General features: G+C 31.5%; 2 protein-coding genes across 4 annotated transcripts; both read left to right on the top strand.

Annotated features, from left to right (window-relative positions):
• Positions 1 to 663: 663 nt before the first annotated feature.
• On the top strand, positions 664 to 6,584 carry LOC131611885 (protein ALP1-like). Of its 3 annotated transcripts, XM_058883718.1 has the most exons (4): positions 664 to 946; positions 2,931 to 3,477; positions 3,558 to 3,783; positions 3,868 to 4,552. In XM_058883718.1, exons 2-4 carry the CDS (start codon positions 2,950 to 2,952, stop codon positions 4,365 to 4,367), a joined length of 1,254 nt encoding a protein of 417 aa, XP_058739701.1. In that variant the 5' UTR covers positions 664 to 946; positions 2,931 to 2,949; the 3' UTR covers positions 4,368 to 4,552. The 3 variants fall into 3 exon arrangements, with proteins under 3 accessions (XP_058739701.1, XP_058739702.1, XP_058739703.1); XM_058883719.1 differs by lacking the exons at positions 2,931 to 3,477; positions 3,558 to 3,783; positions 3,868 to 4,552 and adding exons at positions 4,600 to 5,017; positions 5,899 to 6,584; XM_058883720.1 differs by lacking the exons at positions 664 to 946; positions 2,931 to 3,477; positions 3,868 to 4,552 and adding exons at positions 4,600 to 5,017; positions 5,899 to 6,584 and having other exon boundaries at positions 3,647 to 3,783.
• Positions 6,585 to 7,150: 566 nt separating this feature from the next.
• LOC131609333 (uncharacterized) lies at positions 7,151 to 10,501 on the top strand. Its single transcript, XM_058881018.1, has 2 exons — positions 7,151 to 8,085; positions 10,020 to 10,501. Exons 1-2 carry the CDS (start codon positions 7,598 to 7,600, stop codon positions 10,255 to 10,257), a joined length of 726 nt encoding a protein of 241 aa, XP_058737001.1. The 5' UTR covers positions 7,151 to 7,597; the 3' UTR covers positions 10,258 to 10,501.
• Positions 10,502 to 14,803: the final 4,302 nt, after the last annotated feature.

A 14,803-nucleotide genomic window follows, 5' to 3' on the forward strand; every position in this document is an offset into this window, starting at 1 on the left:
ACATTCTTTAATTTGAGAACATGTGATAATTGAAGAACGATTCTCCTTTGCAATTATCCATCAATTTCTCACACATTAACTTAAACTATAATAATAGTATAACAACTACAATTTTTAACTGATAATCATACTCTTTTGGGGGATTGAATTTACACTCTAATTATCAAAACAAATTAAAATTAAAATTAAATTAAAATATAATATATTTTTGTCTTTTAAATAAGTAGTGTATTTTTTTAACTTTAAAAAAAGAAAGTTTTAAAGAAAGAAGGGTAATATTCACATTTTTCTTATAAGTAGTATAGACACTAAAGATTACTTATTAAAAATAAGGACGTTAATTCAAACCATCTAATATTCCTTCATAGCTATAATAACTGAGCTGACTTAACTTACGATCTTTGAGAATTAAGAAAATTTGTGTATACAAAACAATAAAATATCTAAAATTAACATTTTTTTTCAATCAATACTTTTTTTACTTAAAATCCTTAAATAATACATTTAGAGTGTGTTTGGATGGAGTAATTTAATGAGGGAATGTATTTTAATGAGGCAATTTAAAATGATTTCATCCAAATCCCTTGTTTGGATAAATAAATGACAGAAATGTTAAAATGATGGAATTTTATTAAATATTTTACAATGACTAATTTTGGAGAATTTACAATTCCACCTAATTTGATAGAATTGTGAATTCCTTCGTTCTCTCTCCATGGCACGTTGGTTTCAGATCTCGTTCACTCTCTCTTCCGATCTCGTGCACTCTCTCATGGCGATTCTTCTCTAGCTTCAGATCTCGTGCACTCTCTCTTCCCCGAAGCTTCTCAACAATCGCTCTTCTGATTAGGGCTTCCAAACTTGCTCTTCTCACTCTGGGCTTTCGAACTCGTTCTTCTCACTCTGGGCTTCCGAAATCGCTCTTCTCACTCAGTATTCTTTTCAGGTATTCACTTCGCATCTGGGTTTCGATCTACTATACTTTGCAACTCATATTCTCACTGCTTTACATGTTCTTTTTGTTCGTGTTCTTTTTGTTCATGCTCTGTATATCAGTATGTGATGCTAATGTTGATTTGATTCGGTAGAATGAAAATGAAACCTAGTTTCTATGTAATTTTAGTATAATGTTTATGATGGAAATGAGATATGAGATATCTCATTCATGTTAGTCTCTGTTATTTACTCCATGAAAATGAGTTAAATGCATTGGTAGTTTGTTTTGTGGTTTCAAACTGAGGTTGGTGTAGCATTTTTCTGTAGAAGAAAATTGTAGCTAGATGTTTATAGTATGCAATGGGAATCATCTAATTTTAATAGGTTTTATGTAGTTCATAACAGTGGGAACATGTTGGGGCTTCTATATTCCTTATTTGCAAGTGTGTTCGATTTTATGATCTTTAGCTCTCTTTATGATATTGCATCTGCTAATAATGTAAAACTAAGTTGTCATCTCCTTCAAAACCATACCATTTGGCATAGTAGAACTAATAGGAGAGGATGAAACTCTACAACTTGTAGAATATTTCTTGGGAGAGAGGGGCTTACTTGAATTAAGAATGTAGTTCTCTACTTTATAGATTGTAAATTATTGTTTTGGTAAAACTGTTTCGATCAAATAAGCTCTAACCGTTTCAGATCTTTTGCTGCAACTGTTTTTAATAGATTTATTGACCAACTAATAATTGATTATCAATACACATAAAGTTCATACTTCTAAATAGATGGCTTTCCAAGCTTCCCCTTGGCATAAACCAAGTAGCTTGACCAAGTTGGGATGAGAAATCCTACCTAAAAAGTTGATTTCTGTCTGCATTATCATGCTAAAACACAAGAAATTATATAGTCAACAAAAGAGAAAAAAAAGACTTTTTCTATTGAAATCCCTTGTGTTTTCTTCTATATACTACTATATTTATGAACTATATGGATAATATATTTTCCTATTGCAATTTTTTAATCTAGTCATGTGTGAGTGTGATATTGGTCTGGTGATATACATCCCAGTCATTGTCCTAAACGTGTACATTAAATTATACTCCTATTCATAAAGTATCTTTACTAATTGAAACACTTAATTACCTTTCTTGGCTGTTTCAAATACTAATTATATCCCTTAATCATTCAAAATCATCACTAATTATGAAATTTAAAAAAACTTATATGAAGAATATTTATATAGAATAGAGTTAAGAATTATGTGGTCACGTACTCACGTAGGAGAGGTACTAATGATGAATAGAAAATTTTATTTTATTAAGGCATATGGTTATTCACAATAGAAGCAAAGCATATGTTAGTGAAAATGAGATTGGTTGGTCACTATGCTTTGTTTTTCATTCTGTGTGTGACAAATAAAAACAGACAGAGAAAAAGGACATAAAAATATGGAGCACTATGGAGACAGAAATGTACACTTTTTTAAATTGTGGTTACTTTTATTATTTTACCTAACTGTAACTGTATAGCATGGTTAGTTTTGTGGGGAAAGAAGCAGAAATAGATTCCTTTTTTCAAAGATAGAATTTTTTACAGAAAAAAATTACATGTTCATGAGTACTTTATATTATGTTTATGTTTATGATGTTTGTTTCCAATATTGGTTTTAGTCTTTTCTTTATTATAATGTATCTGTCTTTGACAGAAAAAAATTACATGTTCATGAGTAATTTTTATTATGTTAAGTTATGGTACTAGATTCTTATTGGATGGTGTATGTGATGGCAATCTGAGTTTGTGTGTCAGGAAAATCTAATGGCCAGGGTCTGGTGGTAGTACTTTATTGTCTTAAGAGGTGTTGCTTACTTGTATATGCAGTAGCTATTTTGTTGTGTCTTTTTTAATTTTTGAATTCTTGTGATCAATGTGTAGGATTTTATGACTGTTTTTACTTACAAAATGAATGTTACTCTCCCATGTGCTCATAACAGAACCTTTATTTTTCAAGAAATGGACATTAGTATAGCCAACACTTCAATAAAGCGTAAAAGAAATGAAGAAGAAATGCAAGAGCTTGAGGAAACAACATTAATTGTTGTTAGTGTTGTTACTACGCTATTAGGAGTAATGGCTTGGTATCATGACAAATATTTTGTTAAGGAACCAACTCGTAATTGGGAATTGGAAAGGCGCAATTTCCTTAACCGTCTATACAGAGGAACCGAAATTGATTGCATGGAGCAATTAAGAGTTAGTAAAGGAGCATTTTTTAAACTTTGTAGAATTTTAGAAGAAAAAGGGAAATTGGTCAAGACAAGAAATGTTCCAACAACTGAAGCTGTGGCAATGTTTTTGCATATCCTTGCTCACAACCTAAAATATAGAGTCATACACTTTAACTACTTCCGATCAAAAGAAACTGTGAGTAGACAATTCAATAATGTCCTTAGAGCTGTTATGAAAGTAAGCCGAGATTATTTGAAGTTTCACGACTATAATCTAGACGGCCTTGAGGCAAATAAATGGAAATGGTTTGAGGTAAGTTTGAAATTTGTTTGAAAACTTCTAACCTTTTTTAGGTATCTATAGTTGTAGTAATATTTTTAAATTGTTTTTAGAATTCAATTGGAGCACTTGATGGAACACATATTCCAGTAACAGTTGCTGCAGAAGATAGGCCTAGATACCGTAATAGAAAGGGTGACATATCTACAAATGTTTTAGGAGTTTGTGGTCCAGATTTAAGGTTTATCTATGTGTTACCGGGGTGGGAAGGGTCTGCAGGAGATTCTCGGGTATTGCGAGATGCTTTACGTCGTCAAAATTGTCTTCGAATTCCAAACGGTAATAGATTGACATTTTTTTATTTAGTGGATCAAATGTATCTATTTGATTTTTTTTATTTATTTTGAAAAAAAATCATTGTAGGTAAATACTTTCTTGTGGATGCGGGATATACAAATGGTCCTGGATTTTTAGCACCATATAGAGGGACTAGATATCATCTCAAAGAGTGGGTTGGAAACACTCCTCAAAATTACAAGGAATTGTTTAATCTTCGTCATTCAAGTGCAAGGAATGTAATTGAAAGGTCATTTGGGATATTGAAGAAAAGATGGAGTATATTAAGAACTCCTTCTTTTTTTGATATAAAAACACAAATTAGAATTATTAATGCTTGTTTCATATTGCACAATTTCATAATAGATGAAAAACAAAGTGATCAATATTTAGAGGCTCAAGACTTGGATCTTTTATCTATTGTTGATGAAGAGTTAACCAACCAACAAACAGAAAGAGGAACAACTAATGGTGTAGATGAGGTTGCAAGTGTTCAAGTGACTGAAGAGTGGACAACATTTCGTGACACATATGCGATGAAAATGTTTGCTGAATATCAAGAGAGAAGAAACATTTCTTATGCTTAGTGGATTTTAGATTGATTTTTCATTAGGAGTTGTTAGTTTGTATTTTTCATTTTGCTGCTTTTGTTTGTTGAATATTAAGAGAGAAGAATATTTCTTATGCTTATGTTTGCTTCTTTTTATATGCAATGAAAATGAATGTCTTATATATTGTGTGGCTATTTTTGATTGATATCTTATTAATATATTTTTGTTTCTCTAATATTGAGATTTGATTGTTATCATGTGTGTTTAGTTGATTTCAAGAAATGGATTCTAGTTTAGCCAATGCAAGAAATTTGAGCCGCAAGTCATTGGGAAAAAGAAAGATAGATGAAAGAAATGTTGGGAATAAGAAAGATGATGTAAGAGGTTACTTCACATGGAATTTGGACATGGAGCGTGTTTTAGCTGAAGCACTTAGAGATCAAAGAAGTTTGGGCCGCCAAAGTGACGGAGCTTGGAAAACGGTAGCATACAACGCTGCAGCTGATGTTTTGTCTACACGCTTTAATGTTCTGGTTACAGGAGAGAACGTCAAAAACCGCATCAAACTTTGGCGAGGATGGTATGGGATAATTAGTGATATTCTCAGTCAAAGTGGGTTTGATTGGGATGGAACAAAATGCATGATCAATGTTGAAGATGAAAATGCTTGGACTGAATATGTTAAGGTATTTATTTTTAACTATTGCTATATTTATTTTCTCTTGCTTTCATCATTAATTTATGGATTGTTTCTTTCATTCATATTAAAAGCTAGACATAAATGAATCAATTATGTAGTGCACTTTCATTCATTAGGACTTAAGAAGGTTATGAATTCTATATATTCCCTTTCTTTTTTCCTCATTAAGTTACTGGTAACTTAAGTAGATTAATTTCCAAATATTCATGTACCTATGGACATTGCTTTTCTGTTTTTATTCAACAAACTTTGGTATGATTGTATGTATAATTGTTTCTGCCATAGTGCTGGTGTCAAATTGGCATGACTCATTGTTATAGAGATAGATAGTGATACCTTGGTCTATTATTATGTTCAAAGCAATAATTCTACAATTTGTAACATGTGTTGAGTCATGACAACAACTTGCAACATGTGATGAGTGATGACAAGATGCAACATGTACTGTCATGTTTTTATGTGTGATCGATTGTTGAAACTCAAAGTGTAACTGTCAAACTCATCATCATAGAGAAACTTGAGGAACTAAAACAGAAACATAACATACACACTAAACTCTAACATGAGGAGGAAAATAACAGAATCATCTATACCATTATGTGTAAATTAGTTAGTTGTATATTAGAAAAATAGTTACTACTCTTGTTAGCATGGTCCATGTTCATGACTTTACATAGCATATAGTATCATAGGCTAATTTTGTCTTTTGAATATGTCTCTTTTGTGAAAACTATTTTAATTTAGTTTAAATTTGTCTAAAAGACAATGTATTTCCATTTGATTTGTTAGAACATATGGCATGATTGTTTTATTTGTCCGCACTCATATTTCAAGCTATTGACAATATTGTTTTATTTTGTTTTTAAGTCACATGAAGAAGCCAAAAGGTTCCGATTTAAGGTTATACCGAATTGGAATGACATTGTAGACATATGTGCGAAAGATAGGGCTAATGGAGTTCAAGTAGAACATGCATTTGATGCGGATGATGTCATGAGCAAAGAGGTAGTTGAAGATGAAGAAGGGTCCACTGTGCATATTGATTTAGAGGAACCAAGTTCCGCAACAAAGAAAAAAATGCAACATACTCGTGCTTATAAGGGTAGAGACAAAGAAGGGATGATAAGCTCTATTAGAGAAGTGGCTGAGTCATTGAAAGATTTTGTGCAAGTTAGTAAAAAAAGGATGGAAGGAAATGCTCAAGAAGTGGTGCAAGAAGTGTTGAATGAAATGGAGATGATTGCTGATTGTGATGACGCTTTACGCTATGGAGCAATAAATTGGTTGACCGAAAATCCAAACAAAATAGCAATTCTCAAAGCTCTTCCATTGTGGGAGAAGAAAAAGTTTCTATTAGCTTCCATGCCAAAGTAATTTTTTATGCCTTGATATTTGTTATGAAATTGTTATTAGTTTATATTTTAAAGTCGAGTATGATAAAATTTATAATACATTATTTTATGTTTTTGTATGACATTCTTGTGATAGACATATGATATATGTTTTTTCATATTTAGACTTTTATAATACAAAGAACAAAGTTATTTGAGTTATTTGTATGTTTTATTTTTTTATTTTTTATATGATGGATTTGTATACATGAATGAGATTTTTCCTATAAACATTAAAAATATATATTTTTTAACATTTTAAACTTGTTTTTTTCATAAATTAATTTAAAATTGCATTAATTAATTTTAACATTTTAAACATATTTTTTTAACATTTAAAAAAAAAACATTTTAAACATATTTGTATACATGAGATTAAATTTAAAATTGTTTTTTTCATAAATGAATTGAATTACATCACTTTATCCAAACAATAAATTTTGAAAATGAAGCAATTCAAATACTTCATCCAATCACTTTATCCAAACAATAAATTTTGAAAATGAAGCAATTCAAATACTTCATCCAATCAATAAATTTTAGAAATGAAGGGAATTCAAATGAAGCATTTGAATTCCATGAAATTTCAAAATTCTTTGAATTTTCAATTACTTCATCCAAACACACACTAAGTGTATTTGTTAGCAACATCTTTAATATTGTACTTGATTATAATTATTTTTGTTTTGTTTTATTTTATTTTGTTTCCATGCCTCACTCACTCCTTTATGAATGCAATGTCATCTCATGAGAGAGTTTTTTCTGTGTGCTCTCATAGCACGTTTCTTCTGTTTTCTTTCCCACTGTCACTGTCCCTCCCTTCTTCAACAACGACACTAGTCTCTCTTCTCAACACACCCATCATCATTCTTCAACCCCACATCTCTAATACAACCATTCTACTTTCTTCAACCTTGAAACTTTTCATTCATGGACTTGAACCATTTACTCACCTAATCCAATTCCTCAATTCTAGACTTTTTTTCTATGATTTTTTTATAATATTTCTTTATATATTTATATGTATATATATGTGTTTTTGTTTTCTATTATTATCATTGTTGTTGTTACACAAACCCCAAAGCTACAAAGTTTGAGACATTTCATGTTGTTCTGAGAAAACCCTGTTGTTGTTTTTTTTTTGTGTTTTTTTTCTTTTCTTGTTGGTTGGAAAAATGTCATCTTTACAGATGACCCATGTTGATTTAGAGCAAGGAAATCATCATCATGCTCCTCTTCATCATCATCATCCTAGTTGTTCTGTTGTTGGAAGTGATGTGAGTGGTGAAGGGAGTTTATGTTTCTCTGATGCTGATGATGGTTCAAGCTATTCTAGGTTCTACTCAACAAATGGTGGTTCATATGATGATTACTCTTTTGCTTGTGTTTCTGATGATCCTGAACTTGGTGGTGGTGGTGGTGTTGTTGATTCTGCTAGAGTTTCTTCTGTCACTGATTGTTCTGTTGAAATTAGAATTGGGGTTCCTGAGATTAAGGTGCATTTGGCTAAAGTTGAGAAGGATTGTAGGATCTGTCACATGGGTTTGGAAAGTGAGAGCCATGAATCTGGTCTTCCTATTGAATTGGGGTGTTCTTGTAAAGAAGATTTAGCTGCTGCTCACAAAAACTGTGCTGAAGCTTGGTTCAAGATTAAGGGAAATAGGTCAGTCTCATATGAAACCCTTGTTTTTAACTCTCAAAATTTACTCTTTTTTGAAATTTTTAGCAAATTTTAGATACCCTTTTGTTTTTTTGATTTGATTGCATTGAAAAAATTATCAATTTATGATTAAGATGATGCGAGAAGCACGATCATGTATTTTACAGTCATACTTGGTCTAATTGAATGTCAGAAACACAGACACCTGACATATGACACACCATACACCGACACTGGCGTATAGAGAGTCACCGAGTCACTGATGAAAGTAATTGAATGTAATCACATGTATCAGTGTTAAGTCGGGTCGGTTTCAATCTAAAAGCCTTGATACTATATAGATTAGAGAAAGAAGTTGATTGAAGTTTTGTTTAGTCATTGGTGAAATGGATTGTTGAATTGATGATGAGTGTAAAGAAGTATAAGATGATGAAAAAAGCAATTAAAGAACAAATGTTGCAAGGAAGCAAGCTCAATTATTTGTCTTCAAGAAAGGGTAAAGTGATAGAAGATTAAATAATTTAAAGAAGGTTGATGGAAAAATAAAGGCTTAAAGCATCAGTCAGTCTCACTAATTTGCTGACATGTCTTAGTGCAGTGGGATTCTTTGTTGCTTTCTTCCTTTTCTCAAATTTAGGAATCTCTATACTCTTCTTTCTGAATTGTTTTTATTTTTTTTCCTTCTCTCTTTTAAAGTTGAGATTTGACCCCTTCTGATTACTATTCATGTTTACAAAAAAATATCTTGGTGGATGATAGTTGCTTGCTGATGTAGTGATGTGCCATAGAGAATATTTTAATCCATAATAAATCACTGGTCCCATATAATATATTCATTCAAGATTTATGATGAAATTAAAACCTATATATCTCCAACACCTGTGATCAAATGTCTCTATAGTGTTTATCACGTGTTGGTGTCTGATACCGACAAGTATGATAACAGTCTGTTAATTAATTTTTTTCAAATTATTACTGATATCAATGTGTCTGGTTATCTGGTTCGTGTCTGTGTTAGTGTTTTATATTGTTGTGACAGTACTATTGTCCAGATTCTTGTTGCAGTTCTTTGAAGTAAAACATGTTCATACTTTCGGTACAGGTTCTGCGGTGTCACTTGCAGATAATATAACATCTATGACTTTTACGCAGTGGCGCAGTGTTTTTCCTTAGTTTCTGAATAAAAACATGTTGTTTTCTGTGCTTTTGTTAAGAGATGAATGGACATAGTTTATTATTTGATTGACTGGTAAACCTTCCATGGTTCATTGTCAATTCAAAAGCATTTTGTTGGGGCCATTTGTTGAGGAAGAATCTATGGTTTATGTAAGAATTTGGACAGAAATTCGTCCATGTGCTTTATTTCATTGCTAAAATTAAAATTCTAATGGAATAGAATTTCAATCTTTTCCTTTCATGACAAAGTTTTGGAATCTTCTTTTTATATGTCGTGATTGGTGGCAAATAACTCATGATAGCTTCTTTTGCTTTGTTCTTGAACATTGAAACCGTTAAATGGTTTGCCAAAACCAGTTGTGGATTTGGAAGAGTCGAAACGTCATATTTAGAAAAACTTACCTGTAAAGTGAGACACATAAGCCATGTAAGGTGAAAGGTGTCACTCTATAAATTTATTTACAGAGTTTTAAATTTGTTCGGTATGATGTTTTGATTATTGAGCTCGTTCGTCATGATGTACGACCTAAGTTCTTAGTTTGCCTGTTTGAAACTAACATCAAAATTCCGTTCACCGATAATATTGCCTTTATGATGATGATATAGAGTGGTTTGGGGAGGGGAACATACGAGTTTAATAGATAAGGAGACGAGGGTTTGAATCTCCTCGATTTACTCAGAACTGTTTACTAACATTTGCCTCAACAGAATTTTCGTCGATTTTGAATTTCTAATTATTTCTGTGTAACTTTTTTCTGTAGGACCTGTGAAATTTGTCACTCGGTCGCGCGGAATGTTTATAGTCCAAACGACGATTTGACAGAGCATGTGATCGACAGTAACAATACCACCGCATCATCCACGCTCTCTACCGCTGCTCCTACGCCAGAAACTCAAAGATTTTGGCACGGCCATCGCTTCTTGAATTTTCTCCTTGCTTGTATGGTTTTCGCATTCGTCATATCATGGCTTTTCCACTTCAACATGCCATCATCTTAGTTTCATTCAAAATTTAATCTTTCCACAATTCAAGATCTGATTGAGTTTATATATTAGGCATTATTGAATCATTCTTCTTCATTTTCTGTTTTGCATTTATCAGAATGAATGTAATTTCATGAACAAGCACTTGAATGTTAATTCAAATGTATATTATATTATATATCATATTATATTGTGATTCAATCAATGTTGTTAGATACATGGTGATTTTTTTGTACTAGTTTATTTTAAAAGTGATGTGGTGGTTGTTGACTTGTCTGAATCAAAAATCATATCATAGATCTATGATAATGGATTCAAAGTACTAATAAACAATTGGTTTTTTGTTTTTATGAATAAACATATATTTTAGTACAATTTTTTTCCTATTCCAAAATTAGCAATACTATGAGGTCATATCAAAAAACAAATACATAAGTATTCTGATAAATTAATATTGAGAAACTGCTCATATCATAGGATGATGCTAGCTTCACGTGTTTAGTTGTTGAGTGTGGAAACAAACCACTAACCTTTGGGTTGAGCAGTGTTACATTGAGAATCTTGCTTAGACTTGGACCAAATAGTTGTTCACCATTGTGATACTCCTATATTAAATACAGGAAATCATTGTTTGGTAATCTTATGGTTCAATATCAATGAAGATTTATCTTGTGATAACTATTCAATATCAAATCGTTGTTTGTACAAAAGACTATGCCTATAACTTATGATAGAATTTGTTCTCTCAATTTTATTAGTATCATCTAATCACTTTTGTATTTTCTCTCTCTTTTTATATCTTTTATTTTTTTAATTATTATGTCATTCATTTTATCTGACCTACACCTACAAATATTTTTTACACTTCTTTTTGATATTTTTCTTTCATCTCTCTCTAATAAGGGAAGTGAGAGAATCTATGACCTTTTTATGATGTGAAATGTATTTTATGAGAAATTTATAATGAATTGAATGATCATGTATTTTATCATGCAGACATATCTTACTGTGATATTATTAATTTTTAGAGTGAGGTTTAGGTGTTTTTGTTTTTCTCTATTCAATTTTAAAAAACCACTTGTTTTAAATTTGTTAACAGTTAGATTAAGTTAATTTTTTAATACAAAATTTGTAAGATACAATGCTATATTTTCACCGATCGGATCGTCGAAACAAGTATGAAGGAGATATTGTATTTGCACTGCGCCAAGTTTTTTGGGATGCTCTACAAAGGTTTGATAGAAAACCTAATTGGCACGGGCTCTTTTGGGGCAGGTCATCGGTATGGAGACCTTCCATGGTCGGTTCTTATTGCACGAGTGACTCCTATGTCTCCATCCCAACCCCAAACACAAAAGAAATTCAACGCACAAGTTCTACAAAATGCGTGTGACATACTCGTTTTTAATTTTGCCAAGCCTTTCCTCAACGATAATCGTCTCTCGATCAAGATACCTAAAGAGGTTTACAAAACAAGACTCCAAAACTGCAGTAATAATTTACATGGAAGATTGATCACCAGTAAAGGTGCATGCCATTGAAAGCATCAGAACTACGTGACAAACTCGAATTTATGGAGTCCAATTGCTAATTAGGATTTAACTCCTTGAGGACGTGACTATTTTGATTTTTTTTTCAAATCAAAGGATGATCTCAACAAAATTTGGAGTTTACGACATGGAATGTTAAGTCCTCGCTCCTACATTTTTTTTAAGCGGATGCTAGATCTTATACCAGAAAATTTGAAGAATACACATGCTCAAGTATGGTTGAGGATACATGGTTTGCCATTAGAGTACTGGAGACCAATTACTTTATTTGCAATTGCTTCTGGTATTGACACTTCTTTATCAATTGATTAGCTTAAAAGAAAAAGAACTTTGACGCATTTTGCATGTGTTCCGATAACCCTAACATGTCACACACTCTCTATGATTGTATTTTGGTGGAATGAGAGGATTATGTGTTCTTTGTTGAATTAGAATGCAAGATTTTACCTCTTTTTGTGATTAATGTGTGTATTTTGGTCATAGTATTGAAAGACAATAATGTTGAGAAGCCACTAATCAAAGAATCTACAATATACACACCTAAAAAAATCCAAATAAGCAATACCAGTTAATAACATTAATAACAGTGTGAAGGGCATAGAGAATTTTGAATATGTAAATTCATAGTGGATGACATAATGAATGATAACTTTGAAGATTTGAATAAGGAATGAAATTATATTCTTGAGAACGACATAGAGAAATATGAATTTGTTGTGGACATTTTTCAATAGAACGAGGTTAATGCTAATAAGGAGCATTTATCAGAAACAAGCTCTCTGAATGATGAAGAAATAGTAGTATGGACTAGTAATGATTTGAATAAGAATTTGATGGTTGAGAAAGCGGTGGATGATGATAGAAGAAATAAATCTTATCATAATCTTGTGGTTATGGAAAATGGTGATGAGAATCCAGTGAGAGATCACTGTGATGGTTTGCACTTGGAGATGAATAGTAACCTTCGGGATAATGAAGGAAATCCTCCTATGCATCATCAGAAAAATTTACTATGGTAAAAAAAAGGGTAAGGGAAGGCAAAAACTTTCTAATTCTAGAATGGAAATTAACACTCAAGCCATTTCAGGTAAACACAATCATACTCAATGAAAGTCATTTATTAAAATGCTAGAGGATTTGATACTAGGTTGGCAACAAAAATTTATGTGATCAACAAAAATCTGACTTGCTTTTGATTGTTGAACTTGAACTAATAATTTCTTCTGCTCATTTTCCTGTTGAGTGTCTTAAACAAATTAGACTTAAGAGATTTGCATTAAATTTTAGAAAGAATCATAATTCAAACTTATGATATTTTTGTGCAATATATATGAATATCACTGTGTTGAGTTTATCTGAACAACATGTAATTTTTTCTATAGAAGTGGGTCAAACTAGATTCTTTATTGAAGTTGTATATGCAAGTAACTCTCTAGTGATTCAAAGACAATTATCGAATGAACTTACTCATTTTCAAAAGGTCAATCCTAGCCCTTGGTGCATTCTAGGTGATTTCAATGCGGTTATTAATTTCCATGACAAACTTGGTAAATTCCCTGCAAACAAAACTTCCACCAATGAGTTTCTAAGTTGGAAAAATCAGAATGAATTTATGTATATTGACACTAATGGTAGCTATTACACTTTGACCAATGGGAGAAAATGTGGTCCTTACTCTTCCGTTAGGCTTTACAAAAGAAAAAATTGCTCCACTTTCATCAAGAACCACTCAGACCATTACTATATTCTTCTCCATTATGACAAAGGTAGGTTTGATTCGGCTAAGCAATTGAAATTTCTAAAGATTTAGACTATAAATGATAAATGCAAGCAAGTAGTTGCTGATAATTAGAATATTGGTATGATTGGTTGTCCTATTTTGTTTTATCTACTAAGTTGAGATCTTTTAAACCTACTCTTAAGATATGAAATAGAGAGATATTTGACAATATTCATCTTAAAGTCACTCAAGTTACTGATAAAGTTAACATGATACAAAATTTGATTAATGATGCATGTTACTTTGAGACTTTTATTCTCAATGTTAGGAGGAGAATTTTTTTTGTGTTGACCACATGCTTAGATTTTTCTTTCCTTCCACTTTGTTACTTTATCTAAAGAAGATAATGTTTTTTATTTTTGAATTCGGTCTTCTCTTCTTCATCTTTCTTTCCTTAAAAATTTCACCTCAAACAAATAATACCTAAAAGTATGAGAGAACAAAAATGATTACTAAAATAATATTACTTTAAGGTATCCTTAGCCTTTCCATTCACTCTTCAATACTACATTCACCAAGCCTTCCAACAACCAGAAAGTCTAATACAATTATGTACGAGAAATATGTTTGGGATCTTCTCAATAATCATCATAAGTATTAAGGAAATCTCAAATCCCATATTAGTTCAATAGATTTTAAAAAGAGTTTATATAGAGTGACACACTCACCTTACAAGCCGATTTGTAAGGATGAGCAGGGTCGTCATTGAGGGAGTGCAAGGCGGGCTATTGCATAGGATCTCAAATTTGTCACTGTTAATCTATGGTTAAATAGGGTTTCATTAAATATTTATAATGGTTAAATTGTGGTCAGATAGGGCCTTTATTTATTTTTTCGTGATAAAACTATAACTAATCTATACAAGGCCTTCGAAAAAGTTGAGACGGCTCTGAGGATGAGTTATGTCAATATCTAATTCTAATATAATATTAGATCATAGACCATCCACCATTTATATCTACATATCATAGCCTATCAGAGCCGCTATCTCCACCTCTCTCTCTATCACTTTCTTTTCAACCAAAAAAAAAAAAAACACTTCTTTCACATCTATTTCCTCCATTTTTATTTTATATCAAACTATACATCAAATCTATTTTTTTTCTTTCTAATTTTCTCTTTTTATACTTTTTTTCTCTAATCAAACATATCCTTGAATCAAACATATCCTTGAATCAAACATGTTGTGTATTTTGTGAGGTCTACAAATTCTTGTAAAATTTGATAAATT

This window comes from Vicia villosa, linkage group LG6 (assembly GCF_029867415.1).
Source record: "Vicia villosa cultivar HV-30 ecotype Madison, WI linkage group LG6, Vvil1.0, whole genome shotgun sequence".
NCBI classification, from domain to species: domain Eukaryota; kingdom Viridiplantae; phylum Streptophyta; class Magnoliopsida; order Fabales; family Fabaceae; genus Vicia; species Vicia villosa.

Bases quoted from the DNA above. Each gene is read 5' to 3' on its own strand.
- LOC131611885 (XM_058883718.1), top strand. From the start codon at position 2,950: ATGGACATTAGTATAGCCAACACTTCAATAAAGCGTAAAAGAAATGAA. The intron at 3,478-3,557 runs GTAAGTTTGAAA...AATTGTTTTTAG, and splicing joins ATAAATGGAAATGGTTTGAG to AATTCAATTGGAGCACTTGA. The intron at 3,784-3,867 runs GTAATAGATTGA...AAATCATTGTAG, and splicing joins TTGTCTTCGAATTCCAAACG to GTAAATACTTTCTTGTGGAT.
- LOC131609333 (XM_058881018.1), top strand. From the start codon at position 7,598: ATGTCATCTTTACAGATGACCCATGTTGATTTAGAGCAAGGAAATCAT. The intron at 8,086-10,019 runs GTCAGTCTCATA...TTTTTTCTGTAG, and splicing joins TTCAAGATTAAGGGAAATAG to GACCTGTGAAATTTGTCACT.